The following is a 12,179-nucleotide window of genomic DNA, read 5'->3' on the forward strand; positions in this document are numbered from 1 at the left end:
ACAACAGAAATGTGGATGGTGTGTGGATGATTGACAGGGGGAAAACTAATCAGCACAACGATCTGTTAAAGAGGAAGTAGTATGTCCCAAAGCTTGCATACTCTTCTGCTGCACACTCAAAACTTTTTCCTGACAAAAGAAGTACATACTTTTAGGGCGTAGTATAAGTATGCAAATTGGGACACAGCATATGTTTGTAGAATGTTTTTGTTTGTATTGTTTTGTTACCACTGTTATGACTCAAACACAACTCAGCCAATCAGAAACAAGAACCAGAACTATTCATTTAGAAGTTTAAATACAAAGCAGATCTTTTTCAAAACTAGATTTCCTCATTGAGATCAACCACACTGCTGCACTGTTCATCTGAAACCTCTTGTTGATTTTTAAACCAGATGTTCATTTGTACATTTCAGCACGAAGCTTGAATTTCTCTTCTTTTTCCTTTGTTTAAGTGAAATGCAAAAATGTCTCATGTAAATGAGACTGGATCATTCATTCAAAACCCCATAAAAACAAGTAAAAAATGCACATTTTCTGGCCTTTAATTAAGTTTGAGCCTGAAGAGTTCTTAATGGTTGCACACTACAGGAGGTGTATTTTGGGAGAATTTCATTGTGGTCCAGTTGGTGTGACTTTCGATATGACTCATATTTACTAACAGCCAATCAAATGGGTTTCCTCCACTCCTAAAATAAAAGCTGTTGATTAGGGTGCAAAACGGAAAAATAATACATCAATTTAAATGTCTACACCCACCTTTAGTGTCTATTTTTATATTGGTATATTTTGTGTTTTGTCATTGCAAGCTCACTGATAGTCTTCATCATGACCATCATCATCATCTCTCTTCTCCTGCTGGTTTCTTTTGTGCCACACCTGACCTTTACCGGTAAGATCTGACTTACAGATTTGTTAAAAATATTGAAAATACATGTTCAGAGTAATTGACTAACAACACTATTTCTTTCAGCTCATGTGGGTATAGAGGACGGCACTGAAGCAAAACCTCACTCCAGACCTTACATGGTTTCTCTTCAATATTATGGGCAGCATATCTGCGGTGGATTCCTCATTACTGAAGAGTTTGTCTTGACTGCTGCACATTGCTGGAAGAAGTAAGAGTTTTGTTTAGTGTAAAGTGTGATGTTGAGCTAAAATCTGTTTTCATTGACACATTATCAGCAGTACAATCATACAGTGTGTCATTTGATAATAAGATGCTTTTCTAATAGATGTGACATCTTGACGGTTGTGGTTGGCACTCATGATTTGCGTGAAAAAAACGATTGCAACTCCTTTAAAGTGACATCCTACATACCGCATCCAGACTATAATTCTAACACTTTTGAGAATGACATCATGCTTTTGAAGGTATAAATCTGTAATACTGTTAGTCGTTCTAGATGCTTATTTTTTATTCATTCAGTATACCTTTTCATTTGGTGCTTCGGTTTTTAAACAAACTAACAGAACCAGCAGAATAATCATAAAAAAACAGTTTATAATGAACGATTGTGTTTTGCATTACAGTTAAATAAAAATGTCGGACTGAGCAACAATATTGGACTGATTTCATTATCAAAGAATAGAAAAAGTGCCAAAGCAGACACTCTCTGTAGTGTTGCTGGTTGGGGAACACTGTGGTTGAATGGCCCACCGATTGATCGTCTAAGAGAGGCAGAGACAGTTATAATGTGCAATGCAGAGTGTGAATACAGATGGGGACCATACTATAAGGCCTCAAAGATGATCTGTGTTTATGGCCATGGTGGAACCTGCATTGTACGTATGAATAATGATTCAGACTTTATGTTAATGTTTAAACTAATTTCACTAGTGACAAGTTGATCTGTGTTTTTTAACAGGGGGATTCAGGAGGTCCTTTGGTTTGTAATAACACTGCTGTTGGCATCACAGCTTTTGGTGACCGTTATCTCTGTAATTCACGTTTGCGTCCTAATATGTATACTAGGATTTCAGCATATATTCCATGGATCCACAACATAACTGGAAATGTTTAGTGACTTCATGATACATAAAATATTTTTGTCTTGTAATCATAAATCATTTAATAAACATAGTAAATATTGAGCATTAATTGTTGTATCGTCTTCATTGTCAAGACCATTAAAATTACAATATTAAATAATTATAATTTTAAAACTAATGGGGGGGGGGGGGGGGGCAGGGGTCTTTAAAACTACTGGTCAAACATTTGTATTTTAAAAATGAATGAAATAAAAACAAGGCGACACAGTGGCACCATAGGTAGTGCTGTCACCTCACAGCAAGAAGGTTGCTTAGTCGTTCGAGCCTCGGCTGGGTCAGATTCTGTGTGGAGTTTGTATGTTCTCCCTACTTTCCCTCCGGGTGCTCCGGTTTCCCCCACAGTCCAAAGACATGCGGTACAGGTGAATTGGGTAGGTTAAATTGTTTATAGTGTAAGAGTGAATGAGTTTGTTTGGATGTTTCCCAGAGATTGCGGCTAGAAGGGCATCCGCTGGTTTATTCTGCTGTGGCGACCCCGGATTAATATAGGGACTAGACGAAAAGAAAATGAATGAATGAATGAATATATATATATATATATATATATATATATATATATATATATATATATATATATATATATATATATATTATGATATTGTGTTTATACAACAGTTTGAGGGCATAATTGTGTATATAAAAACAAAATCAAACATGGAGAGTCTCAAAAACCTTTTTGTATGTGGAACTACTTTCTTCCGCATTGGATTCAAATCATAAGCTGACAGTTAAACAGTTGAGCATGCATCTTTTAAACTTTAGATCTGTAGTGTCTGCTTCTTTCTGGCTGTATGTGGGCGGAGTAATACACAAAGGGTAAAGAGGCTGTAGGAGTTCTGATATTCCAGAATATTGTACAGCTATCAGCCTATCAGATTTGAGAACCAGACAGAATTGTTGTATATATATATATATATATATATATATATATATATATATATATATATATATATATATATATATATATATATATATATATATATAGTTGAAGTCAGAATTAATAGCAACCTGAATTATTAGCCCCCTCACCGTTTATTTTTTCCCCATTTTCTGTTTAACAGAGGGATTTTTTTTCAACACATTTCTAAACATAATAGTTTTAATAACTCTTTTCTAATGACAAATTTATTTTATCTTTGCCATGATGACAGTACATAATATTTTACCAGATATTTTTCAACACTTCTATACAGCTTAAAGTGATATGTAAAGCCTTAACTAGGTTAATTAGGTTAACTAGGCAGGTTAGGGTAATTAGGGAATTTATTGCATAACAATGGTTTGTTCTGTAGACTATCAAAAAAAAGAAACGTTTAAAGGGGCTATTGATTTTGACCTTAAAATGGTTCATAAAAAATTTAAACTGTTTGTAATCTAGCAAAATAAAACAAATAAGACTTTCTCCAGAAGAAAAAAAATATTATCAAACATACTGTGAAAATTCCCTTGTTCAATTAAACATAATTTGGGAAATATAAAAAAAAAATGAATAAAAGGGGGGCTAATAGTTGATTATAACAGCATAAATTTATATCTTTGTGTTTGTGTGTGTGTGTGTGTGTGTGTGTGTGTGTGTGTGTGGTACTCTACCATTAACTGTTCTCTAAGTTTATCCAACTATGATGACCTCAGCTGCTGAGAAACCCACAAATGTGAAAAGGGTGTATTCCCATCCTGTATATTCCTAATAGATTCTTAAGTTATGTTGGGGGGAAACTAGGTTTTCAAAATATCCATTAATCAAAGTAAATGTATACATCTGTTACATACTATAAACGATTAATTCTGGCTTCTTAAGCTTTCCCTGGGTAAATGTTTTTAAGTAAATGCTGGCAGAACATATTGTATACTGAATGCATGTGAGCCAACTAAATGGCAAGATATGAAACAAAACATACAGATAAAGCTTAAATCATTATAGAAAATGTGTTGCATATCTGTTAAAAAAAATAATTTAAAGAATTGTCTAAATTTGTATTAGTATTATTTAGTGTTTCTATAACATGATTTTGCACTGTAGCTGGATTTTTTATTAATATAAATAATAATAATAGTAATATTAATAATAATCACACAAAATGAGAAAGTGAACTGGATGTCTACATGAATGGATGAATAGGACACTGAAGTGGTTACTGTGTCCAATGTTTCAGCCTGGGTGAAAACTGAAAACTATTGACTTTCTAATCAACGAAAACACATGATTATCCTGAATAACACAAAATGCGAAAAAAAAAAGAAAAAAAATTAGCTACATGCAACTATTCCAGTTTACAGATGATGTAGAAATACAGAAATGGAGGAAGTTGGATCATTACAAAAGATCATCAGTTATTTGATCAGGGCAAGTACACAATAATTGAAATGTTTATTGATTTTAACAAGTGGTTGCAGTTTGTAATATTATAATTTTATGAAGATAAATTTGATAAGTATCTTATCAGACACATCTCCTGCAGACAATCTGATCACATTTTTTATTATGATACAGGAAATTCTGTACATATTTTATGTCTAATGTCCAGTTAAAATGTAGTATTTTATAAATAAACATTCACTTTGCTGCTAAGTACTTTTAGTGAGATTTTCCACGTTTAGCTTAAAGATGTTAGCATGTAGCATCACCTTTGATTATGAAGTCAATAAAAGGTTGTAAGTACCTAAACTCATCAGAAGAGGTCAGCCTTTCTTTCTTCACTTGCAATGATTAGGCCTTATTGACATCTTAAAGCCACAGTTTGACTTTTGCTGCTAGATAGAACACAATTAAAACAACGACAATGAATGATGTAGCTTGGTGATCTTGACAAGGATGTAGCTTTTAGCGCTAGTTCTACCAGGAAGACCTAATGGGACTTCAATCATCACAATTAGTTTCGACCAATAGCTAGGAGACACAAGGAATAGATAAGCTGTCCATTCACTGTTTTATGCAATTGATAACCGATTTCAAGGCTGAGATATTGCTCCTGATATTGGAGATTTGAGGTGTAGTTTTGCATTTTGAGTGAGAGATTTCAGAAATTGTGTGACAAGAAAAGATTTAGTGTGAAAGCAGTTGGAAAAAAAACTGTAATGTACAAACAGCATTTTTGTCACTTCAAAAAGTATGCGCATGATTTCAGAAAATGAGCTAATCTAGCACTAAATATTAGAAAATTTCACCAAAATGCTGTATTTTAACGTCTTAATCAAATAATAAATACGAAGAAAATAAGCAAAAAAACATCCACTCTCGGAGAAAAAGAATCCCCCTTCACTAGGCTGGTTACGGGACTGGTATGAGTGCACCCTTAAGGTCCTCCACAGACTACACTATAGCAAAGAAAAACTCAAAGCTCAACAAAATAGATATCGAATTTAACAGGTGTTCACAGACAGTGCAACCTCACCCACATGATCTGGTCTTGCCCCAAAATGTCTGAACTTATTTTTCAAAGCAATCTCAGACATGTGGGCTATTATCTAAACCAAAACCTTCATATTGCAATTTTAAGTAAAACCTGAAATGATTTCCATGTGCCAAATATTTAAAATACTGTCATTTCCTTTTCCTTCCTTGTTGCTCATGAGAGAATTATGTAGAAACCCCACCAACTACCCGTAAACTAATTCTGGAAACATGACATGTTAGGCTTTCTGTAATTGGAGAAGGTTAAGGTCTCTCAAAGGTTTTATTTATGTTCTTAAAAGTGTTTAAAAGAAAAACAAAAAGCAGAAATTTCATTTGTATACAATGAATGCTATTCACGCACACACACACACACACATACACACACAAACACACACACACACACACACACACACACACACACACACACACACACACACACTTACAAGCTCAAAATACAAAACATAAGATGTACCAAGGAAAAATCAACAAATTTCTGGAAAAATTCCTCAGATATCTTGGTCACACACTTCTTGGGATCATAAAGTTGCTGCAGATGTTTCAGCTGCACATCTAGGAATCTCTCGTTCCAGCACTTTGCAAGTCAATTGACTTATTTTTTTTTTATTTCAACTGCTTCCACAGATAATCTTTACTCTACACAATTTCTGAAGCCTGACACTCAAACAAGAGAACCACACAGCAAATCTGCAAAACCATTTATTAATGCTCATCCTTTGACTCAGTTTTCACTTACATGACACATGACATGAATATCTAATTAACAGAAAATCTAACATATCTTTCTGAGACCCCCCAATTGTTTTTCTTTCTTTTCTACATCCTTTGGGTTAAAATAATTCTACAATTTAAAGTTTTTACATTTTGTTTTTATTTTAAATTTTACAGCATATTCTGTAGTGGACCACAGGACCATTTTAGTTTGAAACGATTGCCAAACTCAGACAACAAAACTGTACAGGATATGACTGTAAAGGGATATTAATCCAACATCAATATAACAAAAACAAAACAAAAGCAATTTTTTCCTTTTGTATTGAAATTAATGTAACAGTTTAGTCTGAAAGAGAGCCGAACTCAAAAACAAAAAAGAAGTGATGTTATTCAAAAACAAATTTTAACATAAAAGCGATTTAAAACTAAATGTTGTCTTTCTTTTATTGACTCTAATTCTCTAATTGTCAGACTCTAAATCAGAGTCTCCCTCAACTATTAAAGAATCCTCTCTGCCTCAGTTCTGCCTCCTACAACATGCAGTCATTAATTACATTAACATGGTTCTGGTGTCCACTATAGTGGACATTTAAAAAAGGATAATATTTTGAAACACAAACAAGTTAACAGCTTTGAAAGCTAAATGTATTGTTCCGGACACTTTAATAAACAAATTTATATGTAATAATAATAGTAAAAAAAAAAACAATTAAAGAGCTAAACTTTACATGCCTCGCTCCTTCCCATAAAATGTCCTTTTTTGTCTGTCAGCCATTTTGGTTGCAGTGTAAGAAGGGCAGGCACTTTTTTCCAGGGGTTTCAGTACAGCGTAACCGCTACTACGTCATCGGGTGGGCGTGGTCTATCTGTGAATTTGCATAGGTCACGGATCATGCGCAGATTGTGAAAACAGCCGTTTGATTCAGATACCTGTACGTATTCGCAGGGGTTTCGTGTCCAATACCATTTATATGCAGTACAAAATAGCTCTCCTGATCGCAGGTGTTTCATGTGAAGTCAGTGTATGTTATATTAAACAAATTAACTTAAGATACCTCTCAGATTACATTAATACTGTATAACTTAAGATACCTGTCCTCAGGTATCCCAGGGCTTTTGTGTCAAATACTTTATATATCATATACAGTAACATCAGATACCTGTCCTGATCCCAGGGGTTTCATGTATGATCACTTTTATATTATATACAGTAACATCAGATACCTGTCCTGATCCCAGGGGTTTCATGTATGATCACTTTTATATATATTAACATCAGATACCTGTCCTGATCTCAGGGGTTTCATGTATGATCACTTTTATTTTATATACAGTAACATCAGATACCTGTCCTGATCCCAGGGGTGTCATGTATGATCACTTTTATATTATATACAGTAACATCAGATACCTGTCCTGATCTCAGGGGTTTCATGTATGATCACTTTTATATTATATACAGTAACATCAGATACCTGTCCTGATCCCAGGGGTTTCATGTATGATCACTTTTATATTAGTTAACATCAGATACCTGTCCTGATCCCAGGTGTGTCATGTATGATCACTTTTATATTATATATATTAACATCAGATACCTGTCCTGATCCCAGGGGTTTCATGTATGATCACTTTTATATTATATACAGTAACATCAGATACCTGTCCTGATCCCAGGTGTTTCATGTATGATCACTTTTATATATATTAACATCAGATACCTGTCCTGATCCCAGGGGTTTCATGTATGATCACTTTTATATATATTAACATCAGATACCTGTCCTGATCTCAGGGGTTTCATGTAAGATCACTTTTATATATATTAACATCAGATACCTGTCCTGATCCCAGGGGTTTCATGTATGATCACTTTTATATTATATACAGTAACATCAGATACCTGTCCTGATCCCAGGTGTTTCATGGATGATCACTTTTATATTAGATAACATCAGATACCTGTCCTGATCCCAGGTGTTTTGTGTATGATGACTTTAAATAAAAATAGAAAATAAATATGAGTTATGTTAATTAACTAAGATCGAGAAAGAAAAATTAACCACGATTTATTACAGAAAATGTGGTATTTATTTGTTTAAACATGACTGAACACCATATTTTAAACTACAAAAACACGGTTAATCTTACCACAACCATTATTATTTGGTTTAAAATGGAAGTACAAAAGCCCAGAGACAGTAAAACGGAGTAATACGGATTAAAACGAGGTCACCTGTTTTTGCTAATGAAATCTTTAAAATATAACATTATAACAACAAAAAAATAACATGTATGATTGTTTTTTGCTTCGTTATCCACCGCGGTAGGTTCTTTATCCATAATCATCCTGTTTGAAATGACCGCGCTAAAAAAGAACCTGTACTGCGCATGATCGGTGACCTCTCAGTATTTATTATTTTTTTTAAGGGGGCGTTTCCCAAACACCGACCGAGCCACGCCCATTTTACGTCGTGGTAATGAAACCCCTGGAATTTAGTGCATGCCGTGTAAGAAGTGATTCCTAGCATGCCAGCCAATCAAATGACATCTCACTAAAAAGCCCAGGATGTTGATGTTCATGGACTTTCTCTTTAGTTTTTCTTTGTTCAGTCCTCCTGCCATCAACTTGTTTCTTTGTTTTCTTAATTCATTGTTAAATCTCATTTATTGAATGGTTTATTGAATTATTGAATTGAATAATTATTGATTTATTGGATTATTGAATAGTTTAACTCTGTCTTTGTTTTGCACTTTCCTTGTTATGTGTACTGCAACACATTTCGTGCAAAAACAACCATGTCAAGTAACTTAAATCCACTTTCATCCCAATTCTGATGCTCAGTTTGAACTACCGCAGATCAGCTTCACCTCAGTTATTACAATACCTTACCATAACGATATTTTGTATATATATTCAACATAAATTGACATTAAATAATTCTAAACCAATCCATCTGTGATTTAAAAAAGATAGAACAGGAATTAACAGGAACCATATTATCTCTCACTTATACCACAAACTCACTTGATCGTTTCCACTGATTAACTTTATCACAGGCACCATCTCTCTCAGCTCTAATGAAGAAATATGTTTCTTGTGTGGTAAATAAGTCAGTGCTGGTTGGTCTTTACAGATTATGTGGTGGAATCATCCGGTTTTATTCACAGATTAATCATATATGAAGTTACATATGAAGTTACATTTCTATAGCTCAGATAATCTTAGTAACACTCAGGCATCAGGACCATCTTATCTCACATACAGTAAGGTGGTGGTGGGGGCCCTCATTTTGTCTCTGGCCCCATAACCGAATGAAAGTAGTGCTTATTATCAAAAAGACAATAACTTGACTTTTTTGCAGTTTTTGCAGTTGTTCCAATCATTTTATATTTTAAATGAGGCTTAAACCGCTTTCTAGTGCCATTTTATCTGCTAATAACTTGTGTTTGGACACAACTGATAATGTGAATGCTTTTTGATGCCCCAAAATTTGTTCCATAGTGTTGTCAAACTGCTTACCATGCTATATTGCTACTTGAGTATTTATTTAAACTGAGGATTACATTAAACTTTCACATATTGGTGTTTTAAATGTAGTCCAGTCTGACAGTGAATAGTGCAAGTGCTGCTTGTTGTGAAGCCAGAGCTACCAGCCGGCAAATGGGTCTGCTTGGTCCTAAAACCTTCATTAAACTCTCTCTGATTATATTTGCATTTTATTTGATAAGGCATATTTCTATCCTATTTCCTAACATTAGTTCTAGATACGCCAGAACATAATTCCAACAGCCCTAATAAAGCCAAAACTAAAGCAGCCTATCACCATCTAAAAAACTTGCACAGATCAGATCCTTTATATAAAAGTGAGACCCAGAAAAACTGCCAGCAGGACAGATTACTGCAGCAGACATCTCAACAGTCTTACTCAAAGGAATATTACTTACAGTAGCTGCATCTTTTACAAAATTCTGCTGCCATACGACAGGCCAAAACCAGGAACCATTCTAGTTGTTAAAGACTTTCTTCAAAAATGTCTCAACTGCAAATTTGTGCATGATAGTCAGCAGGAGTTTATTTGTATTGAACCCCCTAAATTCAACTGTCACTCCTCCTTACATTGACTCCACCACAGCCTGTTGTCCTGGCAGTCATGTGTCTCCGTTAGATTTATCAGGGTTCTCCACAGCACAATGAAGCCCCTCAAAACAGATCTTTTTAACTATTATAATAACAGCATATGATCTGAAGCAAAGCACAGGCAAGTAATATGACTTAAGCCTGGTTTATAATTCTGCATCAAGTGATCGCCGTGATCCATGGCGCATACCTTGCGTGTTATTGTGCACACTTCTGTGCACAGTTTGTGTTGCTCTGCAATAACACTTCCGAAATGCTAGGCACTAGGTTTTTATGTTCCTCTGTGTCGAGTTTCTTCACTGGTGTTTTGTTTTTTTTCTGAACGCTACCTTAATGTACAAGTAGTTCATACTCACTCATTTTGAGGCAGGAACCAGCAGATGTGCAACAACTTGTAAACACTTGCTCCATCGGGCTCGCGCGGCTCTCGATCTCGACCACACTCTTCAGCGCTACCAAGATGACCAATCACAGAGCTCGCACTCTGTGTTGTCGCGACGTGTTGCTACAATTTTGAAAGGTGCACATTAGCGTTGGTGACGGCCACGGTGAGGGATATGCGTCCATGCACAGGCTGCACCGGAGCATATGCATGCGCTTGACGCAGAAGTATAAATCAGCCATAAAGGGCCATGAAACCCCGCACTTTCGGATCATGTCTTCCTCAAAATTTTTTCACAAAATGCATCATAATGGACGTGGAGGAGTGGGTGTGGCCAGCAGAGCAGAGGAGAAGGAGGGGAGCGATTAACTGTTGTAAGTTGGCTCAAAAAATGAAACAAACCGGTAGGATACCCATGATTTTATAGTTTACAAAGTTAAAATGCAAAGAAATCAACAGTAATTGAATGTCCTGCTATATTTGTTATTCGTAACTTCATATACACACAACCACAATTTATATCATCATAGCTAAAGATAATCGTGTTTATATAAACACTATAAATAAGGACTTCTCCCTCTATCCCCAGGTCTGAATGCAGACTCAGTGTAGCAGGTCTCTTGCCCTGTCTATTGCAACCATTAGCCCTGCTAGTAATCTAAAGAATTTAGGCAAACACAGCAGTACGGCGATGTGTCTACATGTGAACAAACTCAACTGATAAAAGACAACGTCCGCCATTCTCCAATTCTCATACAGCTCTACCGACGTATATGCTTGCTGCACACAAACAGCTTTGCTGTATTGACCCTGACAAGATTGCAGGGAAAAACATGCAACAAACCCCATGGATCATGGAAACAAACACATACGACACTTCATAAACGGCTAAATACTGTGTGCCGCATGAATAATAAAGATGCAAGCTATTCACATAGAAAGAGTAAACTCTGCTATGAATATTAATGAGAAACCGACACATCATCACTCCACTTGCAGTTTTGTGCTACATCACCGATTTTGATCCCACCCCAAAAATCATTTTAAACACCGAAGATGAAATTAGCTGTTAAAAGCTCAAAATTATCCAGTTTTCCCCACAATTAAAGCTGACAAGTGCTAACATTGTCTTAAATGATGCTCAATACACACAAATCTGTTAACATCTCAAAAAAGTACTCGAGGATTTCTTGAACCTTTAAGTGATACACATGGACGTGCTTGACAGACTGACTCTGAGAATAAGAACCTGTTGAATGAAACTGTTATTTTTCTTTTATGTTCTTTTATTCTAATTGAATAAACATTTTTATTTGTATTTTTTTGAAATACAAATAACCTTGCTGTCTATGGAGGATGATGATGACACTCTCAGATTTTCCCTAAATAATCTTAAATTGCATTTTGCCAAATGTTCAAAGATAACTGTTCCTAAACCTAAAATTCATTTGTCCATTTTTAGCACTATGCTTGAATTT

The 12,179-nt window shown here is 35.1% G+C and overlaps 1 protein-coding gene across 1 annotated transcript; it reads left to right on the forward strand.

Moving 5' to 3' along the window:
* Positions 1-11: 11 nt before the first annotated feature.
* LOC137489056 (duodenase-1) lies at positions 12-2,100 on the forward strand. The gene is made up of 5 exons (XM_068216635.2): positions 12-892; positions 974-1,118; positions 1,236-1,374; positions 1,534-1,785; positions 1,869-2,100. Exons 1-5 carry the CDS (start codon positions 829-831, stop codon positions 2,022-2,024), a joined length of 756 nt encoding a protein of 251 aa, XP_068072736.2. The 5' UTR covers positions 12-828; the 3' UTR covers positions 2,025-2,100.
* The last annotated feature ends 10,079 nt before the right edge of the window (positions 2,101-12,179 follow it).

This window comes from Danio rerio, chromosome 22 (assembly GCF_049306965.1).
Source record: "Danio rerio strain Tuebingen ecotype United States chromosome 22, GRCz12tu, whole genome shotgun sequence".
Classification (NCBI taxonomy): Eukaryota; Metazoa; Chordata; class Actinopteri; order Cypriniformes; family Danionidae; genus Danio; species Danio rerio.